The 19,078-nt window shown below is 38.0% G+C and overlaps 1 protein-coding gene across 3 annotated transcripts; it reads right to left on the reverse strand.

Annotated features, from left to right (window-relative positions):
• Nucleotides 1–5,768: 5,768 nt before the first annotated feature.
• LOC148849964 (MLO-like protein 4) lies at nucleotides 5,769–17,455 on the reverse strand. 3 transcript variants are annotated; one of them, XM_088942492.1, is made up of 16 exons: nucleotides 16,971–17,448; nucleotides 16,830–16,887; nucleotides 16,524–16,750; nucleotides 14,873–14,989; nucleotides 14,706–14,766; nucleotides 14,234–14,340; nucleotides 12,824–12,898; nucleotides 10,693–10,778; nucleotides 9,956–10,005; nucleotides 9,527–9,567; nucleotides 9,259–9,426; nucleotides 9,143–9,178; nucleotides 8,767–8,834; nucleotides 6,632–6,692; nucleotides 6,112–6,543; nucleotides 5,769–6,019 (listed from the first exon to the last, which is right to left on the reverse strand). In XM_088942492.1, the coding sequence occupies exons 1-15, from the start codon at nucleotides 17,097–17,099 to the stop codon at nucleotides 6,145–6,147; spliced, it is 1,683 nt and encodes a 560-aa protein (XP_088798618.1). In that variant the 5' UTR covers nucleotides 17,100–17,448; the 3' UTR covers nucleotides 5,769–6,019; nucleotides 6,112–6,144. The 3 variants fall into 3 exon arrangements, with proteins under 3 accessions (XP_088798618.1, XP_088798617.1, XP_088798619.1); XM_088942491.1 differs by having other exon boundaries at nucleotides 5,769–6,543; nucleotides 16,971–17,455; XM_088942493.1 differs by having other exon boundaries at nucleotides 5,769–6,543; nucleotides 16,834–16,887; nucleotides 16,971–17,056.
• Between the last annotated feature and the right edge of the window lie 1,623 nt (nucleotides 17,456–19,078).

Below are 19,078 nucleotides of genomic sequence, written 5' to 3' on the forward strand. Positions count from 1 at the left end.
TGAAATGCCGGTCCACCTCCACATGCTTTGTTCGATCATGTTGGACGGGATTCTGAGAGATGTCTATGGCAGCCTTGTTATCACAGTATAGGTCCATCTCAGAGGTTGGGGGGAAACCAATTTCAGTCATTAATCTTCTAAGCCAGAGTAGCTCGCAAAGCCCTTTAGCCATTCCCCGAAACTCAGCTTCAGCACTTGATAGGGCCACCACCTTTTGTTTTTTACTCCTCCACGTGACCAGATTCCCACCAACAAATGTAAAGTACCCCGAGGTGGATTTTCTATCCGAGATATTTCTAGCCCAATATGCATCTGTATAGCCTTCTATATTTAGATGATTATTTTTTGAGAACATAAGTCATTTTCCAGGAGAGGACTTCAAGTATCGAAGAATTCGCATGACAGCATTCATGTGATCTTCGCTTGGGTAATGCATGAACTGGCTTACTACACTGATAGCGTAAGCGATGTCTGGACGAGTATGTGAGAGGTAAATAAGTTTACCTACCAGCCTTTGATATCTCTCCTTATTTGTAGGTACTTGGTTTGGGTATTCTCCAAGTTTTTGGTTTTGAATAATTGGTGTGTCTACCGGCTTGCACTCTAACTGTCCACTTCAGAGAGTAAATCTAAGGTGTATTTCCGTTGAGACAGAAATATACATTTCCTTGATCGAGCAACTTCAATTCCTAGAAAATACTTGAGCCCGCCCAAGTTCTTCATTTCAAACTCAGTTGCCAATTGCTTTTGAAGTGTTGCCATTTCTCCTAAATCACTCCCTGTGATAATCATATCATCCACGTATATTATTAAGGCTATTACCTTCCCTTGTTGGTGCTTTAGAAATAGTGTATGGTCTGAATTGCTTTGTTGGAAGCCATATTTCTTCATCGCAAGACTAAACTGCCCATACCATGCCTGTGGTGATTGTTTCAGTCCATATAGTGCTCGCTATAGCTTGCACACAACTTTGGTATTGGAATTTGTTGTATAACCAGGTGGGATGTCCATGTATACCTCCTCTTCAAGATCACCATGGAGGAAGGCGTTCTTTACATTGAATTGGTGCAGTGACCAATCAAGGTTTGCTGCGAGAGATAATAAAACTCTAACCGTATTCAACTTGGCCACTCGTGAGAAGGTCTCTTGATAATCCACGCCCTGTGTCTGAGTATAACCTTTCACGACCAGCCTCGCTTTGTATCTCTTGATCGTCCCATCCGCCTTGTATTTAATGAAAAATACCCACTTACACCCTACAAGTCTTTTCCCTTCGGGCAAGGTAACAAGAGTCCATGCTTTGTTCTTCAATAGTGCCTCCATTTCTTCTTGTATGGCCTGAGTCCATTTCGGGTTTGTCAAAGCTTCTTGAACACTGGTGGGAATATGATTTGAGGACAATTCTTGCACAAATGTTTTGAGAGGTTTGGAGAGTCACTTTGTTGATACATAATTGGCAATTGGATACTTTGACCTCCGATCCTCAACATCTAGAGATTATCTATTTGGCGGTTTGCCACGATTATGCCTGAAAGGTAAAGTGTAACCAGCCGAAGTATTCATATCGTTAGAGCTTGAAGGTGTGGTAGGAGAGTTTGCCTCAGGAATGTTCTCATGCGCTTCAGGGATATCCTCAGGAGATGGGCCTTTAGGTATTGGGAAGGTTGGGGTCTCTATTTCTTCTACTGGGAGAGGCGATGCAGACGTTGGGTCTCTGTGGACATTTTTGGTGCTGTCTCTGTAGGTGTCTCACCAGTTATAGAAGGTGCTTCATTGACTATCATTTATGTTGAAGCACTCGTATTCAGCCAATCGGGTAGAAACCAGTTCTGTTCTTCACTTTGACTCTCCCCCTGAAGAGAAGAATTGGTTTTGGAAGGAGAGTAGAATGTTTCAGATTCCAAAAAAGTAACATCCATGGTAACATAGGTGCGTTGGGTGGCTGGATCATAGCATCGGTATCCTTTCTAATGTAGCGCATATCCCAAAAATAAGCACCGAGTTGCTCATGGATCCAGTTTTATGCATTGATTTTTATGCAGATGCATGAAAGCTACACAACCAAAAACTCGAGGTGGAATCATCAATACGGATGACAAGGAGACATGTGATGAAAGAACTTGTAATGGTGTTTTAAAATGTAAGACTCATGATGGCATTCGGTTAAGGAGGTGCACAGCAGTAGCAACAACATCAGCCCAATGTTGGTTAGGTACATGTGCTCCAAGTAACAAAGCTCGAGCAGTTTCAAGTATGCGCCGATTCTTTCTCTCAGCAATGCCATTTTGCTACGAAGTCTGTGGACATGAGGTCTCATGAAGTAGTCCATGAATCCGGAAATAATCTTGGAATCGTTGGTTCGTGTATTCCCCGCCATTATCAGACCTGAGAACCTGAATCTGTGATGTGAACCGAGTCTTCACCATCATATGGAAAGATTGAAATACAGTCAACACTTCATCTTTATGTTTCAGCAGATATAACCATATCATGCGAGTGCAGTCATCAACAAAGATTACAAACCAGCGAAATCCAGATATCGTAGTTACCAGGGAAGGCCCCCACACATTAGAGTGAACCAAAGCAAATGGAACTCTACTTTTATTCATACTTAAAGGATAGATAGTTCTATGACTCTTAGCTAAGATGCAAGTGTTACACTAAAAATCATGAAACTGCATATCTGTAAATAATTCCAGAAATAAATGTTTCATGTAACCGAATGATGGATGTCCCAACCGGCGATGCCAAATCCAAATCTGTTGTTCTTTGGTGTTACTTTGATGATGTGCATGATGTGCTCGACCTGTATTGAAGTCATCCATGTAGTAGAGCCCCCCCCCCCCCTTCCTAGTACCACACCCAATTATCTCCTTGGTGAGAATATCCTGAAGAAGACAAAAGGTAGGATAAATGAGCACAACACAATTTAGATCAGAGGAAATTTGGCTAACAGATAGTAATTTATGGGAGAGCGAGGGAACAAGCAAAGTGTTCTTCAAGGATTCACAGTGCCTGCTCCTGTGACTTGAGATACAGTCCCATTGGCATTAGCAATTGTAGTCCGTCTTGGTGATGAAGTCTTTGAAAAATCAGTAGCATCATAGGTCATGTGGTCGGTAGCCCCCGAGTCAAGTATCCATGCATTGTTATCAATAGTTTTGTGGGGAAGATTGTTACCTGAATCTAAGAGGTGTACGTCTCCTTGTGGCAATTCAATAGGTGGTGTGAATGAAAGTTGAGATTCTACTGTAACCGTTGCAGCCTTACCGCTAGTTTCAGCCTTGTCTTGACATTTTCGAGCTTGGAGTTCATGCCACAGTCAGGATAGCCATGTAGCTTGAAGTAATTCTCCCGGGTATGCTATGAGTTACCACAATGAGATCACATAGTTCCACCAGAAGATGCTCGAGATTTAGAGGACATACCAGATTTTTCGTTGCTCAAAGGTAGAGAACCCATTGAGGAGGATGTAGGTTGCCCAGTTTTAATACCTTTAGAGGTCAAAACAACTCCTGGAGTTTCAATATTATTACCGGTGATCATGACCCTCTGTCTAATAGCTTCCCTACGAACATGTGCGTATGCTTGTTCAATAGTGGGAAATTGATGCATTTGGAGTACATCTGCTCGAATCTTGTCTAGTCTGTCATCAAGGCCATCCAAGAAGATATACACTTTCTCTTCATGAAGAAGATTATTGTAACGTTGAATATCCGCAGCACACTCCATCGGATTTGGACGATGAAAATCAATTTCACGCCACAAACCTTGGAGATCATTATAATACTTTTCAAGAAACCCTCCAGACTGGCACAAGCGGGTCACACGGCGCCGGAGATCATATACTTGCAAAGTATCACTACCATCAAAGTGTGTAGTAGCAACAGAATCCCACACCATCTTTGCCGTAGGGAATCAAATAAAGTTACCAATCAAGGATACGTCCATGGAGTTAATTAACCAGCCTTGGACAATAGCGTTGTCCGTGCGCCATCTTCGAAAGTTTGGGTCAGTCTGTGGAGGCTGGGGAAGCTCGCCATTAATATATCCCAATTTGTCTTTGCCAATCAACAACTTGGGACCAAAGAGCATAGTTGGTGCCGTCCAACTTGATGTCAATCTGAGTGGCGAAAGTCTCTGTAGTCGAGGTTGGTCTATGTAGGAGTTCAGTCATTCTGGTAGTCAATTCAGTGAGGGTAGGATTGGATCGTTGTTCTCCAAATGGATCTGAGGTTTCTGAACCAGACATGGTTGTATCTGCCGAAGGGTGTTCTTGCCAATGGCATCTCAGAGCAGAAGGGAAATCGACAAATGCTACTAATGCTGAGGGTCAGAGAACGATGCCTTCGGTCATTGCATATATGAAAAACAGAGACCACTTGTGGGGTAGATTGCGAAGAGGCAGGCGAGTTGCACTCAGCAAGGACTTGCAGCGGCAATAGCAGTGGTCAACCACCGGCGACCACGATGGAATCAATAGTTCTGGGTAAAGGAGAGACCACGAGATTTAGCACAACCGCCAGACTTGCAGCGGCAGTAGCAGCGGTCAACCACAGGCGCCCAAGATTTCGCAGCGGCCAGGAAGATGAGCTTGTCGCGGATCGAGTGGCTCTGATACCATGAAAACTCGAGTAGAGGGAAGGATTTCGTCCTTTCTTTTTCTTGTTTTTTTTTTCTTTGCAAAGAATGAGTTTATATGTACAAGCCTTGTTCCACTTCTCCTAGTTATACACGAACTACCTTGTTCCACCTCTCCTAGTTACATACAAACTATTATGATAAGAATTATCCCCTGAATTACGGGATATTCTCTTGGTTCACGCCAATAGGAGTGTGATATTCTTAGCCCAACTCACAAAATTTCAGGCTTGGGCCTATGTTTTGAGTCCAGGTCTGGCCCGGGCTTAGGCCCAATGTGCAGGTGCATGATAGATCCTTAGCCCAGTTTGGGCCTGGCCCTTGATGATTGAGCATTTATTACTTATTAGTGATATAAGATTAATTTGCTACTTGCATATTCTGTCCACATTAAGGAATAAATACATTTTTGCCTTGATACTGCACCAAAAACCAACTTATATGGCTCAGTCGGTAGGGTCTCTGGTTCTTTATAGCAGAGACTGTAACCTTTTATCTAGAAAGGGAACCAAAAAATGAACTAATGTTAGGGATACTAGTGAACTAGTTAATATCCATTAACTTTATTTTGGGTTAAATATTTATGAAGGCTCTGTTTATTTGCAATTGCAATACAAATTTCATCTACATAGGAGTATATGCATGGGCGTGCAAATTTCGCTTACCTTGGCATCAAATCCTTCTTTGTTGATTTGTTTGAGAGGGACAAAGTGGGAACTGGGAAGGACTGTGCTCTGTGCAAAACTCCATGGCTGAGAGCTCTTGGCCTAAAATGGAGCTTGTTATGGCATGGCAAATATGTGCAAGATCCTCCAGAAGCCATCTTAGCCCGTGTTTGGGAGTGCTTATAAGCACTTATTGGGCTTATTGCTTATTAGAATCAAAAGCAGTTAAAGCACTCCCAAAAAAAAAAAAAACGAATTGGTGTTTGGTAAAAATATGCCCCAAAAAAAATAAAAAAATAAAAAAATAAGTTTAGAAGAAACCAAAGATTTTGGGCTTTTGGCTTCTTACGTTTTGGAGAAGCTATTTTAGAAAAGGCCCATATAAAACGTCACACCAAATTCTCAAATGTACTTGTCATCTAAATAACCACTTATTCAAAAGTGCTTGTTTAAAAATGAGAATCATTCCCAAACACAGCCTTTGTTGTCGCATCGTTAAGACCAAAATTTATCAGTTAAATTCTTCGGTTATATACAAACTGGTAAAATAGGAGCCGAGCAATTAAAATATACAAACTGGTACACCCAAATCATCAGTGAACCTTATATTTCTTCTTCCTCGACCTCCCTCCCCACATCCAAACAAGAGAAGAAAAGAAAAACCTCCTCTTCTACTGATTTCCTGTCTACATCAAACGCTGAGGGCGGAGGGCCTGGTTAATGGGTCAAGTTACAAAAATACTGCGTGTAAATTTGAACAGAACTGAGTTAGTGAGAAACTTTGACATGAAAGTTCTGTATATACCTAAAGGATTCACGTGGCGGAAGACCTGATGCATTATATTTCATCATCATCATCACCACCACCACCACCACCACAACCACCGTCATCATCATGATCATGATCAGAAATATCATAGATGGGGCCAGAACAATGCGAAACTGGTGAACCCCCGTCACTTGGGTTTTGTTCAGAAAGGTGGTCTTGCACCATGACCACTGGTTGAGGGTAGCTTAATATTTCTTCAAATCTTGATGAAGTCCCTGCTACGCAAATGGGGGGGCAATCGTCACTATCAGCTCTCTCATCCACCAATGAATCCAAAGACGTGGTTGATGTTGCAGTGGTAAGGCCACCGGGAAACTTATTTAGTCTGGACTTCACTCTCCTTCGCCACCCATGAAGTGATCTTCTGATATTTTCAGAAACTATGGACTTTTTAAATCTTGTTCCCATCTGCATCAGTAGAACCACATATTCTTTAGGGGGATCGGGGGCATGCCCATGAGTAGCTAACATTAAGTTATAAAGGGTTCAGTCAAACCTGTGCAATGATAACATATAGCGGAAATGTAATGTAACTACACCAAAACTGAAAAATGACCCTGCAATATCATAAATAGAGGCAATAAGCCTAGAAATACAATCTATAGCATTAAAGATGAGAAAAACAAGAATTTATATTTTTTCAGTCTGTTAAGGTGTGATGTCTTAAACTTATGAAATGATACAAAAGTCTATAAAGTATCAAAAGTTTTGTTGGAATTCCTAGTGATATAGAGGAAGAACACCCAGATCCAGTATCAACCAATGGGATGCCACCAGGAGTAGCCCCAATTGGTGAGTAGGCTAGACTATGATGACAGGATTCATGTAGCCAGACCCATGGGATGGGGCTTCGTTGCATCGAAGGTTGTTGCTATGGAAGGTACACAACCAAGGCTCCAAAAGATGGTTATAACACATCAACAGGTGGAACATCCCCTAAGATATGCCTAGTGCGGGACATACCAACTTGTGGCTCCTTCCCATTTTTTTTTCTAATTGTAAATAAAAAACTTGATTAAGGGATAATATGGTAAAGCCATGGCTATAAAGTAGGTGAATCATGGACTGGGCTGGGCCGGGCCAGAGCCAGACTTAGCACCTATAATAAGGACTATAGCCTGGACCAACATGGATTCTGGGCTTGAAATATAAGCCCGCTGGATTTCTGGGCCTATAACTTTTAAATATATTTTAGATGACATGTGTGTGTGTCATGCTATATATTAGATGACAATTTATATTAAATATTTTATATTACATGGCATATAATATATGTATAAAATATATATTATAAAATATTGTATGTATCATATTATAATACTTATATAACATATAGTATAATATGAAATAACACACCTGTGTATGTACATATATCTATATATTATGTGCTGGACCAGGCTGGACTTTTGGGCTCAGCTAAAAATGATCACCCCTACTATAAAGGATCAAAAGAATAATCTTCACAGTACTAAGAAGCAATGTTCAAAGTACTGATACGGATCCATCCAATACGGGGTGTATCATATTGGTTTTTAGTGGAGTTGGGTGACTTCACTCTTTTGAAGCATTAAAAGATGATGTGACAGGATCCATGTTGAATTATAAAACTAAAAACTAAAAAAAAAAAGAGCTTTGGTAAACAGAAACTCTCGATATGTAAAATTTGCATATCAAAAGTATCAATACTTTGGAGTTTGGACCTTGCTAGGAAGGTCTAGTCTTTGATATCCAACTTGAACACCAAGTTTAGATGGACTGAAAGTCTGCTAACTTCCCTATGGACTTGTTAGCCAGAGGAGATAATATGAATGAATTGAATTGGTGCTCTTTGCATCCAAATGAATAAAAGTGTCCATCAAAGATGGCAACTTCTCTGATGTAATGGGATGATGGTCAATTCTGTTGGGCTTACCACTGAGTATTCATCAGTTATCTTAGAGTCCCCTTAAAGACAAGCCTGTCCAGTCCAAGGATGGTATTTAAGCTTAGGAGTTGGGACCCTGAATGGCCACATTGATCCACATAAGAGAGGTACCTCTATGAACATGAGGATTTTAGCTCTAGAAGAATCTCCATCACAAGCTTAAGACTGAATGACCACATTAATCCACAATAGAGGACCCTCTATGTGCATGAGGATCTCAAATCTAGTAAAAATCTCCCTCAGACAATCGGACCAGTAAAAGAACCAACATTTACAGGAATGCACATCAATAGGAGAAGCCAAGGTTCAAAATATTGAAACACCTGATATGCACAAACATGCATATCAGGTGTTTTGGGTGAAGGAAAACCTTTTTTTTTTTCTCTCATATTTTCACAGGGGGTCATTTTAATGTTATTTGAAATTTTAAAAAGAGTTTCTGAAAAATCCTTAAAACAGGTGCATCTTGGAGCTGCTGATATGATACAGTATGCCATTTTATTGTACCGAAATTTTGAACCTTGAGAGAAGCGCATAACGCTCCTTGTTAATATAGTAGCCACAATTATGTGCAGCTATTTTACCAAAAGAATCATCATTATGGTTGAAAAGGTTGAACTTACAAGTTACATCAAAGCCTTTTAAGATTTTGGTAGGAGAAGAGAGAGAATTTTGGAGAATGCATCATAGGATATTGAAAAACATACCCAGATACCAGGCGGATGACAAGAAACACAAGATTCTCCATGAAACAGGAGGGTCCCTGTATCTCCCACTGAAAAAGAAATCAAGATACGGTGATTTCCATGCAAACTTCTTTAGACAAGCATTCATCATCAAATTAAATATCAAGCTGTCCCAAGTGATCACATGGGTGGAACCCATGATAGTCCAAAAATTGGTAGACTGAATAATTGAATTATCCAGTCAAGTTTGTCCCAAGTGATCTCATGGGTGGAGCCTATCCCTGCAAGCACCTCAAGTCCACTGCTGTTCCATTGGGTAGGTGACAAGAAGATCTAAATTGTGTCTATATTGTAGAAGTTTATGGTTGCATAGCTCAATGTAGATACGAATTCTTACCAGAGACCAAATAAAGGTTGCCATCTCAAATGCATTCTGCCAAATAAATGTCCATGAAGACATAAGAGTTGGAACAAGATAAAATGTCAATTTTTACATATTATTGCTCCACTTACCTGGAAAGAAATTAATTGTATCAACCATAACAGAAGCTTGGGTTTCCCAAACCAGAAGAGTTCATCTCTTAGGTTAAACTGATTTCCCATAACTGGATTTGTGTCTATGATCTCAACAGCCAACTTAACAACTATACGGTGCAGTTTTGTACCAATGAGTAGAATCAGCTTTAATATTTATTGAACAGAAGAAAATTAATCAGTAGGACAGAACAACTGGAAAACTTGAGCAGGAAGAAGCTAAAAAAAAGTAAGGATGACAACTTACAATAGCTGGAGCAAAAGAAAGCCAAAAGTAGGCATTAGTTCCTGAAGGAGCATTCACACCATGAATGATTTGAGCATTTTAACACATAAGGACAAAAATAGAAAAAAAAAATAAACAACTTAACATGAAGGTGGAAAACAATCTATTGCATAAAAAATCAAATAGGTTGATAGCTGCTTTACTCATTTGATCTCTGGTTCTGACACTGTAGATCGATTAGTTCATTATGCATAAACCACACTGATATAAGCAACTGAATGGAGTATATTTACATCAGTATAGCATAAGCACAACTAAAGCTTGCTCTTTGATGTCAGAACCTATTTAATAATTTTAATAAAGTGTCTTGCAAGCAACTTTGTCCAGTTTTCCAGTCTATTCTTCCAATTATCATCTTATGAAGAATGCATGATTTGCAGAAAAAGTTACCATGGAAGTCTATGAATATGCATAATATAGCATAAATCCAGAGCGGCAAACTGCAAAAGTACCCAAAGGAAATTGTCACATTATGTCTTTGCTCAGAACAATCCAAGTTAATAACAATAAAAAAGATAAAACTTTTATGTTGCAACCTGAGAACAAAAGCAATGCAGAGATTTCAAACTTGTCATGATGAAGTATAGTTGTTGAAAGGTCATGGTTTACTAAAGTAATATCATTACTAATATGGGTTTTGATGATCTTTTAATAATTGCCAGTTGTAATTGCAGTGGTCACTTGCAAGTTGCAAATGTTTTTCATATACCAAGCAATTGAAACATCTTTATTTATTCATATGAAATATTGGACATGGTTTTATCTCATTAATCATGTAAAGATAATTGTATCTCCTGAGGTTTGTCCCCCTCCTTGTTCTTTAATAATACAATATAATACAATACACACACCATTCATCAAAAAGGTTATAAAGAATGTCTTAATAATTACATATGAATTTTCTATTTTTTTTCCATGGGAGACAAAATTCATTTATTTTCCAATATCAGAAATAGAACCAACCTCAGTGTAAACCATACGGATCACAAACATGTTTGATCTAACAAGCAAACACCTCTTAACTGACATAGTTACTATTAAATGAACAAAACAGTAAATGTATTACTTGAACTTAATAGTTAAACTAAAAAAATAGGAAAAACCTCTAAAAGAGTGAAAAGTTGTACCTGATTCCTACAATATCCCAAAATTCATCCTCCATACTGCGCACCATATAATTATGGAAATCATAGGACAAATGGAGTTCATGATTCTACAATTAAAATAATCAAGTTATAAGCAAAATTAACAAGATAGAACAAAATATTTATATTTGAATAATAAAGGATTGATTCAGGTGTATGCTTAAATATCTATGACACATAGATACCTGTACATGCCTAGTGCAGGTGTTGGATATGATACTGGATATTGCATGGATACTTCTATATGTACTTTACAACATACGCTTTCAAAATATGTAAAATAAACAGACTATATTAAAAAAAGATCTGCGCGTATTAGAAACGTAATTAAATTTGACATGACATCTAGAAAAATAACATTTAGCTTTAAAAGCTAGACATAAATGCATGATATAAACATATAACACGGCATACTGATATCAACATCAATGTCCAGGTTTTTAGGAAATGGAGAGTCATATGTCCATTTCCAATGAGTGGAAAAGCCAGAAAAGATAGGATCAGAAATGAAGTCATCAAAAGGAGCCTAGGAGTAGCTCCAATGGGTGATAATATGAGAAAAAAGTAGAGTAGACTAAGATGGCTTGGTCACATGTATAGAAGACCATCAACAGCATCAGTAAGAAGTGATCTGTTGCAAGTTGAAGGGGATAGAAGGGCTAGGGGTAGACCAAAAAGGGCATGGGTATAAGTAATAAGAAATGATTTAAGCGCCGATAATTTAATAGTGGATATGGGGATTAAACAGAATGGAATGGCGAAACAGGATTCTTGTAGCTGTTGGGAGTTGGGATAAGGTTTGGTTGATGTCCATTTCCTATGTCCATGTCCACATCTGTATCTAGGCATAATAATTGTGTATGTGTTAACCTAAGGTTAAAGAAGAAATGGTGTTGATCATGGAAAGAAATACTATTTGAAGGAAAATGTATCCACCGATTCCACCCCACTATCAGCCAGCACAAAATTTGGGAACTTTGAAGAAGCTTGTTTTTCATTCAATATTTTTGCAAAAAATAATTACATTTTTAAGATGGGAGAGGAATCCTTTCTGGAAAGGAAACCCACTAGGTGCAAAATTTCTCTCTGCAAAACCTCAAAAGGAAACTCTATGGCAAGGAGAAAGAAGAAAAATTCCTACAATAGTCTGGTGGTCGTCATTTGTTGCTGCTAATGTTAATGACAGAAAAAAAAAAAAAAAAAAAAAAAAAAAAAAAAACCTTATAAAAAATGACAAAAAAATTCCAATATTTCTCTCAAAAAGTCAACTGGGGTCAGTCTTGCTGATGAGGTAAGTGGGTTGGACTTGTGGGCTGCTAATAGGCCTACTGAGTACACTAAATTAGTTCCCTTGTATTTAAAGAGCTTGACCCTGTCAAGTTAACTAACATTTGGAATCTTATTGTAAGATTTAGGAAATGAGTGTTCTGGGCCTTCTAGCTCTATGAGCACCTTCAGTGCTGGATGCCTGGATCAATCTTTGGGTTTACTAATAAAATCCTGTATGGAGGATTCAGCACCTTTCCGTTCTCATAATTAATATGAAAAGGCATGGTTATCAGGTATCACAGGATTGTTGACGCAGTACTTTACTGTGGATATGTTGGTGCTATCCATTTTCCCAAAATAGGGCCATAACAATCAAAATGATTGGAAAGGAGTTATTGCCAACGCATAAGATATGTTGAATTGTTTATTCAACAACAATGTGATGTGGGTGCAACTGAACATTGCAAACATCAGATTTAAAGCTTAAAATTATTATGATTTTGCAGCCAAAGAGAATACATTCATCCAAATTAATGACAGATGATTATATGCTGATTTGAGACGTAGGGTGTCCTTGTTGGGTGGATCTACTGAATAGAGGTGCCAGAACCAAAGGACTAATGTTGACTATCTGAACTTTAGCATGAGTTGGAGTTGGATTATTGCTTAATCTGATAAGGAAAAGGAAATAGTAACTTTTTTAACATAAATAAAAACATGTTGGAGACTGGAGTTTATTTATACCATGTACATCCTACTGGTTTAAGAAACAGCGTATTTTTGTGCAATTATATGACCTAGGTTGGAAAATCATCCACTTGGGTATGCTAAAGAAAGAACTCACAGTAATGAAGCCCAATCGCAGTGCCATATAGTCAGCTCTGTTTATAGAACTCCAAAATTGACGGCTGAAACAAAGCTGCAGAAGGGAAAAGTTTTGTATCACTCTATTACCCACAATATGATACATAATGCTAAAAGGACCATTAAGCTTTTATAGTTAAGATCTAACTTAGAGATTGAATTTAGCAGGTAATATGGAACTTGGCTATATAAAATAACATGGAGAAGCTGTAATTGTGGTGACCACTTAATATTAATCTCTTTATGATATAATCTAGATGCAGAAAGAATTTAAGAAATGCAAATATGGAACAAAAGCAAATAGTAAACTAATAATCCAATGAGAAGGTATAACTGTGTAAGCATCATTTACTGATATTAATTTTTTGGAAGGCTAAATACAAGTATTGTAGACTAATAAAAATGTCCATAAATAAAATTTTGAAGAATATATGATTATGAACACGAAAGATTAAAAAATATCTAGTTAGGAAAGAAGCACAATCACATGATAATAACCATCCAATGAAATGCCCTCTCTGGGTGGTACTAAAAAGAAATGAAAAGAGAACATGAACATAAGTTATGTTCAATATTGGCATAGATCTCCTAGATGAACCAATCAAATAATAAATAAGAATGGATAAAAAACTGTCAATTGCCTACTGGTGGTAAACATATCATTTCTTGCAAAGGCCTAGTTCTAAAAGTCTTCACACCTGTAACCTAAAAGTTTGGGACCAACAGGTATTTCTAACAGTGTGCTGAAAAGCATGTGTTATCATGAGATTTATTTTCCAATTACTTAAAGGTAACAGTAAGGCATTATGGAGATTCAGATGTTTGTAATAAACTGAAGACCAATGAAGAATGCAGCAAAAGTCCCCAAAAATGAGCATGAGGATTATATGATAGTGCATCTTGCAATGTATATGCAATGACAGAAAACCAAAAGACAGTTTTGCACTCAATGAACTGCTAGGCATAAACCACCAATATAATCATTGCCATTCTATAGCCAATCAAACAATCATTGCCATTTTCTAAAATACTCCAGAAAATCTAGATACTGATTTGCATAATTTCTACTTTCACTTAATCCTCTTAATGGTTTATATCTGCCCCTTCTTCTCTAAAATTTAGTATCTCTGTATATTGTCACAGACCATGTCTTCAGGCCTGCAGTTTTTGTTGTTAAGAGGTAATGGCAGTTGCTCCATTGCATTTTTTTATTCACTCAATCCAGCCAAGCTCTGAAGGGACTTGACCAACTTTAGCCAAGTTTCTGCATTGATTTTGTGTGTTTAACAATAAAAACTTCAGCGCAATCATTCTTGGAGGAGAATTAAGACAAAACCGCTACATGAGACATTGAAACCAATAAATTTGACCCTTGAGCACATGGCCTTACCATCCACACAAGAATTTTGTGCTGGCTCCATGGATGGGAAGTCTGATGGAAAATGAAAGTAGATAGCCTACTAATTCCCACATTCTTTACAGTAGCCTCTGAAGAACCTATAGGAATTTAAGAAAACAAGGTAAAGCATATTATAAATGGAGCAGTAAATTTAAAGCATCTCATGGAAAATCATTAGTGTCAATAAATAACATATACATGAGAAATAAATAAATAAAAAAAAGAACAAAAAGGCATAAGAATTATAAAATACATATGGCTTCCTCTAAGGGTATTTTCTTGAACAAGGATGATGTGGTATGTTGCAAAAGTGGCAAAGGAAATAAGCTCTAAGGGTTGCCACCCTCCACTAGGAGTAAAACTAGGGGATTTAAAAGCAAACAAGGGTATCACTGCAAGCAAATGCAGAACCAATATACCACCAAGAGTTCACCCAAGAAGGAAAAAAAAAAAAAAAGCTGACCTTGTAAACCCTGAATGGCCATTAGCTTTGCCTGGTTTTCCCATTTCCTCCAGCTATAGATCTACATGAAATAATTACAGTACTCTTGTTAAAGAATGAGCTCTAAAATCATAGAAATAAATTAAAAAATGTAAGCTTTTAAAGTAGTTTCAAAGGATAAAGCTGACCTTAAGCATAGCCAATGCAACAGTGATAAAGCTGTAAGAAACATGAGTTACGCCAAGAACGAATAAAAAACGATGAAGCTGTTCAAGACTTTCAAACGAAGCGAAAGGTTCATGGCCCTGAACAATAAGCAGCAGGTGATGAAAAAACCTAACAAGTGTAAAAGTTTTCAGAAGGAAACCTCTTTCATCTTCCTCAGATTTAATAATAATTTGCACATATATTCACACTTGTAATTGATGGATAGACAATGAGGGAGTTCTAAGGAAAAGGCAAAATGAATATTTCTTTCTTTAGGATTTAACTGGTGCTTTTTAGTAGAACTGCATGGGATAAAATATGTAAAAGGCTTGGATCTGGTAGAAAGGAATACTAGGTCAACTAGTAACTAGGGCCAATAGCTTACAAGAAAACTTCTGCTTTAGCTAGCTATTCTATTTGGCATGCCCGTTCAATTTTCAAAATTGCAACTATATCTCGAGGAGTTCAAATTTGATATTCTTAGCTAATTATTTGTTGATCATTTATTTTCCTCATTGTGTGATTCATGATTATATATCAACCTATATTGATGTCAGACAGAATACTTGTATCATGATCTATGATACCCAGATATCTGTGCATACCAAGTGAACCAGTATCAGACACAATAAAGTACCCCGATAGTCGATACAAAATTGGATACTGCATCAACACTTCTACATAATTCAACAGTATTAACACACTGAAAATAATCAAAATGATGTGTTTTGAAGATATATGTAAGCAAGTTAATCAATCATGGAAAGACATGTATTGAGAAATGACACAAACATAGAAGCATGACATAAGCATATTACATGGGATGCCTTTGGGAAATAGAGCCATATAGCTGTTTCCCATATACTTAAATTATGCCAATATCGTATCTGGGGATCATCTTAAATCATGATTAAATATCAATGAATATTATTAATCTAATAAAGGCAACCTATTACCTAATGTTGGACTGGATTCAGACCCCAACTTTATAAATTTTAAGAGTTCCAGAGTGCCATGTTGACGGGAATCTATCTTTTCAGGTGAAAAAAATGCATCTGTTGCTCTCCCTCGAGCACAGATTGCAACAAGAAACAACATCATCAAACGAAAAAAAATCATAGTTGTTCCCTAAGTAATGCAGAGCCTTCAAGAACTGGAGGAGTATTGAGGAAGAGTAACAAGGTGATCGATCATTCTAGCATAATGCAAGATTGGCTGGTCCTCAGAATTCAGCAGGAAGCAGGAGCCAAACTTCTATAATTAATGCATGCCCTTTATCAGTATTCCTGGGATACCGAAGGATGACCACTGAAGTGAAGGGGATTCTCAGGTTTACGAAAAAAAGGGGCTCAGGTTGTAATTAGACGGATAAGAAACAGAACCAGGTCGCGGGGCCTTGGAGAATATGTTATTAAATCAGAGGAATGAGATTTTTTAGTACCTAGAGTGAACCCCTTGTTCCTTGAGTCCTCAGATTAACCAACTTCAATGTTAAATAGGAAAGAGTGGAAAAGATTAGTAGCATAAAGAGAGTTTCGCGTTAGAATGAAAAGGCTGATTAAATCAGAACCACTCTTAACTAGAACCATCTACTATTCAACCCAAATGAATTTGGGAAAAGAAAAGGCATACCTCAGGGCAGTAATCATGCACCCGGCTTAGCCCTTGAGAAACCGATTGATTGGAGGAGTGGACGGTTGCAATGAGCATGTATTTCGAATGGGTTGTTCTCCCATAGTAGCTCTCTTCTGTACATGGATAGAACCGACGGCTCGCGGCCGTGTGTTTGACACAAATCTTTGCTACCCATATAGTCCAGTGACCCATCAGCAACGATAGAAGCCCAAAAAGCATTAGCTCTGTTTGAAGAAAAACAAACAACAGTAGTTGAGATTACCAATAGATGTCACAAACATCTCCAGAACTCATGGGCGTTACCTTCCTTGATCTTCTCTAGAGCAGCAAGAAGAGCTTTCCTCTTGGTCCTAATCAACCACTGTTAACAAGAAAACTTAATAAGCAAAACAGACAGCTCCAGAAATCGATGGAAAATAAACAAGAAACACGAATGTGTTCTACCTTTCCGATTCTCTTCAAAGAGTGTTGAACCATAAACCCAACAGTAACAATGAGGGTAACGACAGTTGCGACCGCCCATGTCGGAGTTTCGGGCAACGACCTTCCTTCCTTCATAAGCTCTCCTCCCATTGAAATCTAAATTCGAATTCCTTGGTTTCTGGGTGTTGAACACGTCGAAGTAGTAATACTAATACTAATACAGACTTGGAAACAAAATCTCCCACTTGGCCCCTGTGGCTGACGGTGCTTCTTCGCTGGTCGTCGCGGACTTCCTCTTGTGCAGGGATCAGAAGCAGCCATTAATGGTGTCAGATAGTGGTGAAGGTATTAGCCATTGCCCAATGCCCATTGGTGCTTTGTCCGTAGACTGTACGAAGGGATATTAAAAAGGGTGTGCATGGGCTGTTGCAAACCTTTTCAGACAAAAAGACGGGCATAGGGCCCTCATCAACAGCAACAATGTCACTCTCCATTCTCCAACAATAAACGTTGCATGTTTCGGACTTAAAACTTGAAACTCTGGACCATGGAGGGCGTGTCTGTTTTGTCCCTTTCCAGCGGGCTAGCTCGATATCTACACTCCACCGAACTCCCAAGACTTGACCAGGATTCGTCAGTTGAACTGTTGAACGATTCCCCTGTTTTTTACTGAGAATCTGAGAGCAAAATTAGAAGACATACGGCCACTCACCTGTTTTCCCGGAGACCGGATTCAGTACTCACAAAATTTGTTCTCACACCGTCCTCATTACACTTAGAGCCCTTATATTTTTACACCGGATCATCTACCAACAAAACACTTTCCTACTTCCAACCCATCATCAACATCATTTTACACCCCACATGGTGGGTCCCAGTCTCTAGTTAGGATGTGCGATGTGAGGAGCAGATCCCGTCACCAGTGTGAGATGATGTTGGTAGAAGAGTTGAAACATGTTTTTTTTTCGGGCGTATGGCTGCAAAAGGCTGTGAACATGGTGTGTACACACCACAGACTGAATCTGAATTTGTTTTTTAGTGGGTTAGCTTGATATCTTTCATTTTCCAATGCATTTATTGAAAAAAAAAATCGGTTTTATTTTTAACATTATATAATCAAGTTCAACTTTATTGATTTATACCAAAACCAGGGCTATGGTAAATATTTCTAAATATATGAAATGTTAATTTTGTTTATTTGATAAAAATATATAAAATATAAAATTAGTCAAATAGAGCATGAATCCGATGCATTGAGACAAAATCATGCACAGCGAGCTGAGAAATCTATCATGAGTGAATATATGAGTTTTTCATGCAGCTTGTGTTTCACACTGATGTACTATCAAAATCAAAATTCAACTGGGAGAATTTGATATAGGGAAGACCCTTTCCCATATCACATCTTTCCATCAGCCTAGATTTCCAATAAAATATATTTTCCCATTATATGTAAATATAGGACCATGTCCAATTTTGCGGTCTATAAGTTACTATCTTATTTATTTGTTTTGATGTATATGACCATTTTGATTATTGAATCATCTTCATTGTAATATCTACAGTAGAATTGTTGCTGCCAGACATGGGACCAAAGGCAACAAGGTAATTTTATTAATATTCACAATTGATTGGTTCGATCTATGAATAAGAGAAAAGTATACATCAGAGGTTTCAGGTCCTATCCCATAGGTAAAGACTTTGACAAAGAGGGGTCGGACCAGGAAAGAGACAATAGCTGAGAGCTTAGTCCTTAATGGCAAAAAATAGTCATGTGGATCCTTACCTTGAAGTGAGTACCCCCTTTTATATCTACCCTTAACATGGGAGTGATTGGAAGCAATTGGTGATGTGTGGTCAGGATTTAATTTGATTGATGCCACGTGTGTGACCTAAGGCCTGCCAAGTATCCCTACATAAAATGATAAATATATCATATAAATTCCACCGTACCATTATTAATAATAAAATGATTTGAAACATGAGAATATGATTTTCCACTAATAGATCCTTGTTCGTTGAGAGGCTGATAGAAGATGGTAGAAAGTGGCACTTATTAATTCTATTGAAGAAGTGCTCAATTAAACAAGCCCAACCTCTAAAAGTTAAATTTACAAAATCAAACAAGA

The sequence above is a fragment of the Nelumbo lutea genome, chromosome 5, assembly GCF_056320005.1.
Source record: "Nelumbo lutea isolate HS-2025 chromosome 5, American lotus-T2T, whole genome shotgun sequence".
Lineage (NCBI taxonomy): Eukaryota > Viridiplantae > Streptophyta > Magnoliopsida > Proteales > Nelumbonaceae > Nelumbo > Nelumbo lutea.

What these genes read in the sequence shown, in the direction of transcription:
- LOC148849964 (XM_088942491.1), bottom strand. Translation starts at nt 17,099, where the DNA reads ATGGGAGGAGAGCTTATGAAGGAAGGAAGGTCGTTGCCCGAAACTCCG. An exon ending in TCTAGAGAAGATCAAGGAAG is followed by an intron (nt 16,751 to 16,829) that starts GTAACGCCCATG and finishes TTCTTCAAACAG; the next exon opens with AGCTAATGCTTTTTGGGCTT. An exon ending in TGCGATTGGGCTTCATTACT is followed by an intron (nt 10,779 to 12,823) that starts GTGAGTTCTTTC and finishes TTTTAATTGTAG; the next exon opens with AATCATGAACTCCATTTGTC.